Below are 13,149 nucleotides of genomic sequence, written 5' to 3'. Positions count from 1 at the left end.
GGCATGGTGGTGGGTACCTGTAATCCCAGCTACTCAGGAGGCTGAGGTATGAGAATCACTTGAACCTGGGGCGTGGAGGTTACAGTGAGCTGAGATCAGGCTACTGCACTCCAGCCCAGGCGACAAGAGTGAAACTCGGTCTCCAAAAACAAACACACAAAACAAAAAACTTCATTCCTTGCTGTATACCAGCAACTAGAAGAATACCTGGCTTCAGGCAAACACTTATTGTTGATTGAATGAGCTCAATAGATGATTCAAATTGTTTTCTGCAGTAAAAACTAACTTACCTTCTTTCCAGCATAGACTATTCTCTTCCACTTTTTTTTTTTTTTTTTTTTGGCCCCTTTCGATGTGTTTTTTCCTTTCATTATCTGTCTCTGTCTTTCTGAATTCAGTGTCTTTCACCTTCTTAGCCACCGTCATCAGCGTGAAACCAACAGTGATCTGTCTAACCCCAAAGATGCCAAAGAAGTACTTTGGACATCTGAGAATGTGTTTACACAGGACAGACAAGGCACACAGCTGCTGCTTCCCTGATCCCAGCTAAACCGTTTACCAAGAGTCAAGAAGTGTCTGGAGAGCTGGAGGCCAGAGCCATAGGAGGAGACAGACATGAAAAAGGCAAAATCGGCCGGGCACAGTGGCTCATGCCTGTAATCCCAGCACTTTGGGAGGCCGAGGCAGCCGGATCACAAGGTCAAGAGATCAAGCCCATCCTGGCCAATAGAGTGAAACCCCATCTCTACTAAAATACAAAAGTTAGCTGAGTGTGGTGGCACGCACCTGTAATCCCAGCTACTTGGGAGGCTGAGGCAGGAGAATTGCTTGAACCCAGGAGGCGGAGGTTGCAGTGAGCCCAGATTACACCATTACGCTCCAGCCTGGTGACAGAGTGAGACTCCCGGAAGAGGGAGTATCTTCAGATGACAGAAGGGCTGGCAGGGACAGATGGGGAAGCTAGCCTGGAGAGCTGACCAGACACCCAGGCAGGTGGACTGGACACCAGACTTTCAGGTATGCAGCTGAGCAAGGTGTCATTACCAGAATCTACCCTGGCAGGAAGAAAGGAGCTTGCTGCAGCTCAGCCAAAGTCACCAGAGCATGGCTCCCTAAGAAAGCAATCGCAACAGATTGTCTGGGGCAGAAGCTGGGTTGGCAAAGGGAAAGCAGTCCCTACAGTCCACCAGGGCCAGGTGGGTGTGGCAAACAAATGCACTTTACCTCAGTCAGCTGTATGATAGAGTCGTAACTGTGTGACCACTGAGGACATTTCTAATGTTCAAGGTCTTGTCACCTCAGAAATTCAGTAGCAGATGAGTAACAAAGTATTAAGAATTTTCATTAAAGGGGAAATAAAGGCGCCCACATCATAGACCATTCTGGTCATATTTTTTTAATTGCATTTCACATAATTCCACGATGTTCCAATCTTACACTCTTGTGCCACTATGTTGAATGATTAGGAGACTTTTAACCCTTTATTAATCAAAGTGTTTGTTTTCCTCTGATGAGCTGTTCACAGATGCCTCCAACTCTGGGAAGACATTATCCAAATACCACTGAAATGACTTGCAACCCAGTCGTTTCCTTAACTGAACACGCTCGCGAATGTTTCCATAGGTAACATATTTCAGACCAGGCTTTCGAAGAAAAAACTGCTCCTACGTGAAAATATAGAGTCAGCCATTTTGTTCAGCCAAACAAATCTTTGGTTATCAAATGATTATATCTAACATAGACACAGGTATTTTCATCATGTGAACTAAAAAAGCCCTCCAGATCCCAATTTTTTTCTCTCCAAGGAATGAAGGCAGAGACATACTATGGGACCTCGGATTTACCCACCATGCACATGTTCACAGCACATGCCACGGCACCCTAAGTGGCATAGCGGGATCCAGGAAGACTGGGTCCTGCCTCTCAGCCAAAGATTCACAGCCACCTATTGTGGTATCCCCTTTCTCCTGTTTTTTCAACAATACCCAAGGACAATCCCCGTTACTCCCTGGTCCTGATCAGTATGTTTGTCTTTTCAGAAATGGGGGATGATGTAGTAAAGGGAGAATAGATCCTGCAGGAGTACAGCCTGGGTTCAAAGTCTGACTCTGCCATTCAGGATCTGCGTGACCTTAGGCAAGTCCTCCCCTTGCGAAGTAGTTGTGAGGGTTGAACAGTCTAATGGGGACGTGCAAAGCCCCTGGGCAAGCATGGCTGGCACATACTAACCGTCATGCCTGGGATGGTCATTATTATCACCACACTTGGTTAGTTTTTTGTGTGCTCTGACTTGAGGAAGCCCCAAGAATGAATGTCTAATGGACTCTGTTGGCCCCCTGTTGAAAAAAGGTATTCTAAGTAGACTGAAGCCCTTTGCAAACAGAACCCTTATCTTTTCATCTGTGTGTTCCCAGGCCTGGCAGACAGGATAGTGACAGTGTTGAATGACAGAAGGAGTTTGCTCGTCCAAATTAATGTATTATGGGCATGCCATGTTGGATTCTCCCTGGGGATCCATGACCACCGCAGGTCTTTACCATCACATTCTGCCACCCCTAGGTCCCCAAGGTGGATTGGTGCAGGGGACAAGCCTGCAGATGGGGGAGGGTGCCATCATTTTGGAGACAAGACAGCATGGATGACCTTAGGCACATCTTCCTGTCCAAAGCCCTCTCTTGTCCCAATCAGTCACTAAATTTCCCATTGTGCTGTATTATGCAATCCATTGGTTTTTATACTTAACATCATATGCCTTTAAGTTAACTTTTTGGCACTATATGCTTTGTGAAATTCAGTAAACCATGCAGAAATAGCTCTATTCAGTTCAACCATCTAGATCCATGACCAGCGTTCACAGAAAAAAAAAAATCAACAAACATGAAAATAAGCTCAAGATTTGTTGTAATGAAATACAATTTTAAACAATGAGATGTTTTTAACCTACCTGATTAAAACGAACAGTTCGATTCTAACCAATATGAGGAGACAGGCACTTTCATATACATTTGATGGCAGCACAGATGACGAGACACACAGTGAAGATCATTTGGATGTTACCCCATCAGGATTTAAAATGCACTAACTCTTGCCCCAGCAAGTTCATGTCTTGAATTTATTCCAAAGACGTATTTGCAAAAATATGCACAAAAAAGTATGTCAATAATTCTCATTTCAAGGCCAGGTGTGATGGCTTATGCCTGTAATCCCAGCATTTTGGGAGGCCAAGGCAGGCAGATCATGAGGTCAGGAGTTCAAGACCAGCCTGGCCAATATGGTGAAACCCCATCTCTATTAAAAACATAAAAAATTAGCTGGGTGTGGTGGCACGCGCCTGTAGTCCCAGCTATTCGGGAGGCTGAGCATGAGAATCACTGAACCCGGGAGGCGGAGGTTGCAGTGAGCCGAGATTGTGCCACTGCACTCCAGCCTGGGTGACAGAGCAAGACTCTGCCGGGCGCGGTGGCTCAAGCCTGTAATCCCAGCACTTTGGGAGGCCGAGACGGGCGGATCACGAGGTCAGGAGATCGAGACCCTCCTGGCTAACACGGTGAAACCCCGTCTCTACTAAAAATACAAAAAATTAGCCGGGCGAGGTGGTGGGCGCCTGTGGTCCCAGCCACTCGGGAGGCTGAGGCAGGAGAATGGCGTGAACCCAGGAGGCAGAGGTTGCGGTGAGCTGAGATCCGGCCACTGCACTCTAGCCTGGGCGACAGAGCAAGACTCCGTCTCAAAAAAAAAAAAAAAAAAAAAAAAAAAAAAAAAAAAGACTCTGTTTCAAAAGAAAGAAAGAAAGAAAAAAGAATTCTCATTTGAGGATTGTGAAGAAAATAGCAAAAAGCCGGGGAAATCAGAACGCTTATCAACTGGTACTATTTATTAATGGGATCAATTTTGGTAGATCCAGTTAAAGGAACTACTTAAAAGAATGAGATGTGTTTATATGTTCTAATTTTGAAGGACAACTTGAAATCCCCCTGCCCTTTCTTTCCCGATCATAACCCCTTTCCTTTGTTTTAAATGCTATCTTGATTACAAATTCATTTCTTTTCATTCTAGCTTTGATATCTGATTATTCATGCACAAATTATATGGTTTAATTTTACCCATTTGAACTTTACAGGAAGGAAATAATACAGTATAAGTTCTGTTGTGTTTGGCTGCTTTCATTCACCATCACATCTCTGAAGTTTACCTATGCTCTTGTAGGTACAGTCACACACCATGTGATGATGTTTCAGTCAACGCCTGACCACGCTCATAATGGTAGTCCCATAAGATTATAATACCGTATTTTTACTGTGCCATTTGTTTAGATATGTTTAGATACACAAATACTTACCATTAGGTTACAACTGCCTACAGTGTTCAGTAGAGTCACGTGCCATACAGGTTTGCAGCCTGGGAGCAATGGGCTATACCATAGAGCCAAGGTGTGTAATGGGCTATACCATCTCCATCCCAGTTTGTGTAGGTACACACTATGATAGTCCCACAACAATGAAATCACCTCATGATGGTTTCTCATAATATATTCCTGTCGTTAAGTGAGACATGACTATACACTATAGTTGGTTAATTTTCTTTTTCTTTTTTTTCCTTTGAGATGGAGCTTTGCCCTTGTCACCTAGGCTGGAGTGCAGTGTTGTGATCTCGGTTCACTGCAACCTCTACCTCCTGGGTTCAAGCAGTTCTCCAGCTTCAGCCTCCCAAATAGCTGGAATTACAGATGCCCACCACCATGCCTGGATAATTTTTTTTTTGTCTTTTTAGTAGAGATGGGGTTTCACTGTGTTGGCCAGGCTGGTCTCGAACTCCTGGCCTCAGGTGATCCACCCGCCTCAGCCTCCCAAAGTGCTGGGATTACAAGCGTGAACCACCGCACCCTGTCCAGTTAATTTTCATTGCTGTATAGGATTATAGCAACTAAATATATCACATTTGTCCACTCTACTCTTGATGAGTATTTGTATTGTATTAAGTTTTGGCTAAAAGAAATAATGCTGTGTACTAGTTTTCTTGTTCATGCGTCCTGGTGCACAAAAGCACTCGCTTCTGTAGCATATGCATGAGCAGAACTGCTGAATCACAAGGTATTCAGATCTTTTACTTTAGTAGATGCTGCCATGCTGTTTTCAGATGCAATTTTGTAAAAGTCAACACTCCCATAAAGCAAAAGCTGAGAGATCCTATTGCTCACCGACACTTGGGCCTATAAGTTTTTTTTTTTTTTTTTTTTTTTTTTTTTTGAGACAGACTTTTGCTCTTGTTGCCTAGGCTGGAGTGCAATGGTGCGATCTTGGCTCACTGCAACTTCCTCCCCCCAGGATCAAGAGATTCTCCTGCCTCAGCCTCCTAAGTAGATGGGACTATGGGAGTGTGCCATGACACCCGGCTAATTTTGTATTTTTAGTAGAGACGGGGTTTCTCCATATTGGCCAGGCTGGTCTCGAACTCCCGACCTCAGGTGATCTGCCTGCCTCGGCCTCCCAAGTGCTGGGATTACAGACATGAGCCACTGTGCCCAGCCAGGCCTGTCAGACTTTTAAAATTCTGCCAATCTAAGCGGTGATGTTGAAATAGCTCTTTGAAGTTTTAATTCACATTTCTCTAATTACAAAAGAAATGGAGCATTATTACCTTCATAATTAAAGTGTGTTTTTTCAATTAGAGAAACATAAGATGAAGACCAGGACATACACTATCAGAGAGATTCTTACATATTTCCATTTGTTTGTCTGAAATGAGATTTTGCTGGGGATTTTGTATTTATTTATACATAGCTTCTGGATGGACATGCACCCTTGTAAGTCCTGGCAAGGTACTTAACTCCCGGGGAAATGCACAGATAATAGGGTATAGCTTTGATACGGAATCTTTGGCTGCTGGTCGAAAAGTGGTAGTGGAAGTTCTCACACAGTCCCATGACCAGCAGCATCCACATCGCTTGGGAAATCAGCGGGGAAGAAAAAGAATCTCAAGAGTTGTACATGGGCCAGGTGCTGTGGTTCAGGCTTGTAAATCCCAGCACTCTGCGAGGCCGAGGTGGGTGGATCATGAAGTCAAGAGATTGAGACCAGCCTGCCCAACATGGTGAAACCCCGTCTCTACTAAAAATACAAAAATTAGCCAGGCATAGTGGTATGTGCCTGTAGTCCCAGCTACTCAGGAGGCTGAGGCAGGAGGATCACTTGAACCTGGGAGGTGGAGGTTGCAGTGAGGTGAGACGGCACTACTGCACTCCAGCCTGGGCAACAGAGCAAGACTCCATCTCAAAAAAAAAAAAAAAAAGAGTTGCATGTGGGGACAGGGCAAGGAGAAGCTGTTTGCTTCAGGTGTGGGACAATTCCCTGGAGGTGGGAACGGAGGGAATAGATCAGCACCTCCATAAAATGACTGCTCATGTTGGTTGATTTACTTCTGAGAGACTTGAGTTTTCCCAGAAATTAAAACAAAAATAATGAGGTGTAAGAGTAGCAGCTTAGGATGAACTGAGAATAGGGTTGGGGATGGATTGGTGAGGGGTTAGAGGGGTGCTGTATTCGAGAAAAACAGAGAAAAGAACAACTATCAATAACTATCAATACATAGTTTTTTACCCTCATCCTCCTCCCACAGTTCACCCTCAAGAAAGGCCCCAGTATCTGTTGTTCCCTGCTTTGTGTCCATGTACAATGTTTAGCTCTCACTTATAAATGAGAACATGCAGTATTTGGTTTTCTGTTCCTGTGTTAATTTGCTTAGGATAATGACCCCAGAACAAATGCTGGATCTGGAAAGGCAGCAGCAGGCTTCCTCAGAACAAGTCCTGCTCCGGCCTCACATGCATTTTCCAAGTCAAGGATGTGTTTCCCACCTTATATTCATCCAGCCAAACGTGCACCAGTCTTAGGTAGTTATGTGTCGTGGCACTGATGATTGCAGAAGTTTTTCTAGTTTGTTTCTTACTGATATGTCCTACTCGAGAGCAGGGGATTATAAAGAGTTGGCCTCCACACATCCAGATCTAGGCATAAGAAGAATAAAAAACATATGAATGCATTATTACTGGTAATAGGCAACTGCTTTTAAACAAATATAATGGCCAGGTGTGGTGGCTCATGCCTGTAATCCCAGCACTTTGGGAGGCTGAGGCAGGCAGATGACCTGAGGAAGGGAGTTAAATTTAAGACCAACCTGGCCAACATGGTGAAACCGTGTCTCTACTAAAAATACAAAAATTAGCCGGGTGTGGTGGCTCACACCTGTAATCCCAGCTACTTGGGAGGCTGAGGCAGGAGAATCGCTTGAACCCGGGAGGCAGAGGTCGTGAGCCGAGATTGTGCCACTGTACTCCAGCCTGGGCAACATAGCGAGACTCCATCTCAAAAACAAAAAACAAACAACAACAACAAAAACCCATAAAAATGACTAATTATTACAACAGTCTTATAATTCAGATTCTGTGATTATTCCCATTTTACAGATGAGGAAACTAACACATTGGTTAAGAAGTTTGCCCAATGACACAGAAGTTTCACAGCAGAGTGCAAGTTTCAAATTTAGAAAGCCTGACTGAGAGCTAGCAATGAAGACAAAGGGGTTCTGCCTCTCTCATAATTACCTACAGGAATTGCTGGATGTAGGCAAGAAACAAGAGAAATGCTGATCGTGACTGAATTCAATTATTCATCTTTTTTAATACCTAAAACTCCTTATGTTGCTCACTTTTAATCACTATTAATTTTACTACACAAAAGTAAAACATAGCCATTGAAAACTTGGCAAATACAGGAAAGCACACAGAAGAAAACATAATTCACTTCTTGTCCTAACATTCTGAGTGAGTCAATACTAACCCAGATACATAGGTAAACTCATGTAGACACAACATTAAGATAACTTGCTTTTTTTTCATTTGATGTTGTATGAAATTATTTTCAAAGTCTTAAGTTGTTTGGACATTTTGGTAGCTTCTGATTTTTATTATTAAAAATAATACCCCAAAGAACATGCTTATGATATAAATATTTTGCACCTGATTTCTCATCTTACAGTACACTTGCCATAACTTTTTTTTTTTTTTTTTTGAGACGGAGTCTCGCTCTGTTGCCCAGGCTGGAGTGCAGTGGCCGGATCTCAGTTCAGTGCAAGCTCCACCTCCCAGGTACACACCATTCTCCTGCCTCAGCCTCCCGAGTAGCTGGGACTACAGGCGTCCGCCGCTGTGCCCAGCTAACTTTTTGTATTTTTAGTAGAGACGGGGTTTCACTGTGTTAGCCAGGATGGTCTCGATCTCCTGACCTCATGATCCACCCGTCTCGGCCTCCCAAAGTGCTGGGATTATAGGCATGAGCCACCATGCCCAGCCGCCATAACTCTTTTGTTTAATTACTCTAACCACTCCATGAGTAGTTCTCACACCAGCACAACTCAGTCATTCTGGCTAAGCCTAGAAGAACCACTTTAGCAATACAATGGATTATGAGAAATAACCATTGCTTGTTGTTTTAAGGCACTGTGTTTTGGGATGGTTTGTTATACAGCAAAAGCTAGCTGATACATGAAGGAGCATTTTCCTCCTAACACCAGTTTTGTTTTCTTTTTCTTTCCAACTTACGTTTTCAGTTCAAGGGTACATGTGTAGGTGTGTTATGTGGGTAAAATGCATGTCTGGGGGTTTAGAGTACAGATTATTTCATCACCTAGGTAATGAGCATTGTACTCACTAGGTAATTTTTTATCCTCACCCTCCTCCCACAATCCACTCTCAGGAAGGCCCCAGTATCTGTTGTTCCCTGCTTTGTGTCCATGTACAATGTTTAGCTGTCACTTATAAATGAGAACATGCAGTATTTGGTTTTCTGTTCCTGTGTTAATTTGCTTAGGATAATGACCTCCAGCTCCATCCACTTTGCTGCAAAGGACATGATTTTATTATTTTTCAATGGCTGTGTAACATTCCATGGTATATCTGTACCACATTTTCTTTATCCAATCCACTGACTTTTGCTTTTGTTTTTGTTTTTTTGAGACTGAGTCTTGCTCTGTCATCCAGCCTGGATGCCCCGCCATCCAGGTTCAAGCAATTCTTGTGCCTAAGCCTCCTGAGTAGCTGGGATTACAGGCACACACTGCCACACCTGGCTAATTTTTGTATTTTTGGTGGAGACGGGGTTTCACCATGTTGGTCAGACTGGTCTTGAACTCCTGACCTCAGGTGATCTGCCCACCTTAGCCTCCCAAAGTGCTGGGATTAGAGGCATGAGTCACCGTGCCTGGCCCCAGTCCACTGTTGATGGGCATCTAAGTTGATTCCATGTCTTCGTTATTGTGGAAAGTGCTGCAGTGACCATATGTATACATGTGTCTTTATGGTAGAACAATGTATATTCCTTGGGTATATACCCAGTAATAGGATTGCTAGGTCAAATGCTAGTTCTGTTTTAAATTCGTTGAGAAATCTCCCAACTGTTTTCCACAATGGTTGAACTAATTTACACTCCCGTAGCAGGGTATAAACATTTCCTTCTCTTCGCAGCCTCGCCAGTATCTGTTATTTTTTTAACTTTTTAATAATAGCCATCCTGACTGGCTAACACCAGTTTTATTTACTCAAGTAAATAAGACCTCCGTCCACTTAGTTCATCATTCCAGAAACTTGGTGTGATAGATTGAAACCTTGTTCAATAAACAGCTCATTCCTCGTCCCTCACCTTGGGGCACAGCGCGTTTCCCTGACCGACTGAATTTGGGCTTCTCTGTTCAACACATTTGGCCAATGGATCGTGAGCACACGTCACGCGTGCAGAGGTGTAAATGTGCTGTGTGGTTTGGCTTGACTTTTGAATTCCTGCCATTCAGCGTGAGAAGAATATGCTGTGAGTCGCTGCTACTCCTAGAATGATAATCAGAACTCGATCCTATTCAGAGACTACAGCCCAGCCCAGCAACCTCTGTTCTGAGGCAGAGCCACTTTGGCCAACCATGGACAGATGAAAAAGTAAATGCTTATTGCTCTCAACCACTCAGTTTTGAGGTAGTTTATTACGTAACATCATGGTGGCAATAGCCGACTACTGCTGTGACAGTAACTGCCTGATTCTTAAAACTCTTAGGAATAGAAATTCTGAGCAGATGGGCCAAGGGTAACCCATTGAGGAGTGTTCCAGGCAGAGAGGAAGGAGAGTGTTGAGTGACTTGCCTAATTCTCCCTCATGCAGGTGTTTGAGAATTTGCTTGACTATTTCTCTATTACAGAACACATGGTTTGTTTTCACACCACAGCATCAAGGAGAGTTAGCAACCTTGGGTGGAATCTAAACTGGCATTGATATCTAAGAGGTTCAGCATGGGAGAGAGGCAGAAAAAAGGGTTTCTCTAGGGATAATCTTTCAAGTGCAGGGCGAGGCCCCAGTTCCTGGAGCAGCATACCTTGCCAGCATCTGGAGATGGCAGGATAGACTGCAGGTGTGGGGGAGATCAGGTGAACCAAGACTGCAGATTGTTGGGAGTGTTTGAGGCCAGCCTCTGCTTTGCCAGGAAAATTGAAATGCCATGTTGAAGCTCAGTTAGGAGAACCATTCAGAGACTAGAATTGAACCTGTAGCTTTGTGGGCATCCACGAACCATCACTTTCCACGAGCAAGAGTAGCACTGAGTTCAGGGCAACTAAAAAAAAAAATTCAGAGCATTGGAGGCTTCCAATACATTGCCAGCCTCAGATGGAAGTGACTTAGAAAGAGGGCAGAACTGAGCTGGTAGGGTCTCAAGACCTGAAGTAGACAGCATGAGGCAGGAAACGATATGTTAGGAGCAGAGTGCTTACAAGTTCCGTGAATTTGGGCAAGTTACTCAACCTCTCCATGGTTCAGTTTCTTCACTACAAGTCAGAGATAATGGTGGTACTTACCTTACAGGTTTATTAGAAGGATTAAATGGGTTAATATTTGTAAGATTTTAGAGCAGTGCATGTCAGATATAAGAACTTGTTAAAATACATTTTATCCTTTACATGTATATTAAATGTGAGTTCTTCAGGGAAGCCATCTAAGACACATACATCCCCCAAGAGAAGGCTAGGTTCTCCTTTTAGAGGGTCCCATAATACTCTGTATTTCTCTATTGCACTTACCAAAAATATTTTTTTTTTTGTTTTTTGAGTCGGAGTCTCGCTCTGTCTGCCCAGGTTGGAATTCAGTGGCACGATCTTGGCTCACTGCAACCTCCACCTCCCAGGTTCAAGCAATTCTCGTGCCTCAGCCTCCTGAGTAGCTGGGATTACAGACGTGCACAATCATGCTCAGCTAGTTTTTGTATTTGTAGAAGAGACAGGGTCACACCATGTTAGCCAGGCTGGTCTCGGACTCCTGACCTCAGGTGATCCGCCTACCTCGGCCTTCCGGAGTGTTGGGATTATAGGCGTGAGCCACCGCACCTGGGCCAAAAATAATATTAAGTATCTGATAATCTCACCCTACTCAATAGATAGAAGGTTCATGACATTAGAAGCCACTTTTGGCCGGACTCAGTGGCTCCCGCCTATAATCCCAGCACTTTGGGAGGCTGAGGTGGGTGGATCACGAGGTCAGAAGATCAAAACCATCCTGGCCAACATGGTGAAACTCCATCTCTACTAAAATACAGCAGCCTGTAGTACCAACTACTCGGGAGGCTGAGGCAACGGAATCACTTGAACCTGGGAGGCGGAGATTGCAGTGAGCCAAGATCACGCTACTGCACTCCAGCCTGGCAACAGAGCAAGACTCCATCTCAAAAAAAAAAAAAGCCACTTTTGTATTGTGTGCCGCTGTATTTTAGCACCCAGCACAGTGCTTCATACGTAACAGTACTCAATACATATTGTCGCGTGGATGAATTAATGAAGACTGTGTGTTCTCAGTGATCAGCATACAGCACAGTTTGACTCAAAGGAGGTGCCTCTTAAATGAGGGCTAGATTGAGCTTAAATGTTACTCTCAAGAGACAGTCCTAAACTGAAACTATAGAGTTGGATATTATCATGCAGGTATTAGTTACAGCCATGGGGATTGATGCAAGTATCCTACTAAAAATGTCAACAAGAGTGTGGCACAGACCCTCGGCAATCAGAGTAGACGTGCCCTGCCAAGTGCTATTCCCTTAGTTACTGGAACATGGGAAGGTCCAGAGAGCCTGGACCTATGGTTGGGCTACAAGTGGAAGGTATTTGGCTGGCTCTGAGTAGAGGTTTTTTCACACCAGATGCAGAAAGACTGCGTTATGTTAACTACCAGCATGGCTTCACAGGTGCAGAGGACCTGGATGCTAGCCCTGAGCCCTGAAGAGCACATGGTGTAAGAAGCAAAGTCTGACAATGATGGAAACCTTGGGGACACCTGTGTCTAACTGATGAGCAGCAGCAGAAATTCCTGCAAAGGAAACTGAGAACAACTGAGCGCTGGAAAGCAATCCAGGAATACTGTTCTAACATCCAAGAAAACTTCTGGAAAAGACGGTTTACAGTGTCAGATGCTGCAATGACCTCAGACAGATGGAAGATCAAAAGCCATCCATTAAGGACATCAACATGAAACTGGTGGCAGTTCCTGGAACGATGTCACAGAAAGCTGAGGGCCTTCTAGGATGTCGATTTACTGGAATGAGGAGTAAACAAGAAATGAAGAGGTGTATACAGGTGCGGAGATCATTCTTCCTCAGGAAAGACAAGGTTACTTGTCGTGGGTAGTGACAGTTGCTGGTGTCAAGAGACTATTTCAGCTACTTATTAATTTACATATTACTTTATAAAAAGACACCCAAGTATACTTAAAAGATATGATGAGCCATCAGGAAAGGCGCCATTGAAATATTGGAGTAGGAATAATTAATGTTCAAATAATAGTTGTCATTTGCTATCTATAGGGAATGTGGGGCCAGAAAAAGGAATGTACTGACTCTCCAACTCTGCCTGCATAATACACAAAACTGATCACAGTTATTAGATCATGAAAGGAGGTAAACTCCTTGAGCCATTTTCTTAGAGTGCAATATAACAAGACAAGGAATAATCAACCAAACAGAATAAAATGTGCCAAAGGCATGTGTGTTATGAAATAATGCCCGGGTCCAAAGGGAACTTGAGAATGAAAAAAACAAAGCAAAAAAAAAAAAAAAAAAAAAAAAAAAAAAAAA

At 43.8% G+C, this 13,149-nt stretch overlaps 1 protein-coding gene across 1 annotated transcript in view; it reads right to left on the bottom strand.

The window, feature by feature from the left end:
- Positions 1-1,383: 1,383 nt before the first annotated feature.
- GALNTL5 (polypeptide N-acetylgalactosaminyltransferase like 5) overlaps positions 1,384-13,149 on the bottom strand; it is a 65,727-nt gene continuing 53,961 nt past the window's right edge. Inside the window, exons 8-9 of the mRNA XM_023225491.2 lie at positions 6,854-7,003; positions 1,384-1,664 (exon numbers count right to left, since the gene is read on the bottom strand). Of these exons, the coding sequence (XP_023081259.1) occupies positions 1,485-1,664; positions 6,854-7,003 (330 nt within the window). The 3' untranslated portion in view covers positions 1,384-1,484. The remainder of the gene's footprint in view (positions 1,665-6,853; positions 7,004-13,149) is intronic.

Source organism: Piliocolobus tephrosceles, chromosome 8 (genome assembly GCF_002776525.5).
Source record: "Piliocolobus tephrosceles isolate RC106 chromosome 8, ASM277652v3, whole genome shotgun sequence".
NCBI lineage: Eukaryota > Metazoa > Chordata > Mammalia > Primates > Cercopithecidae > Piliocolobus > Piliocolobus tephrosceles.
The sequence above is the reverse complement of the archived record's forward strand: the minus strand, read 5'-3'. Positions and strand labels throughout refer to the sequence as shown.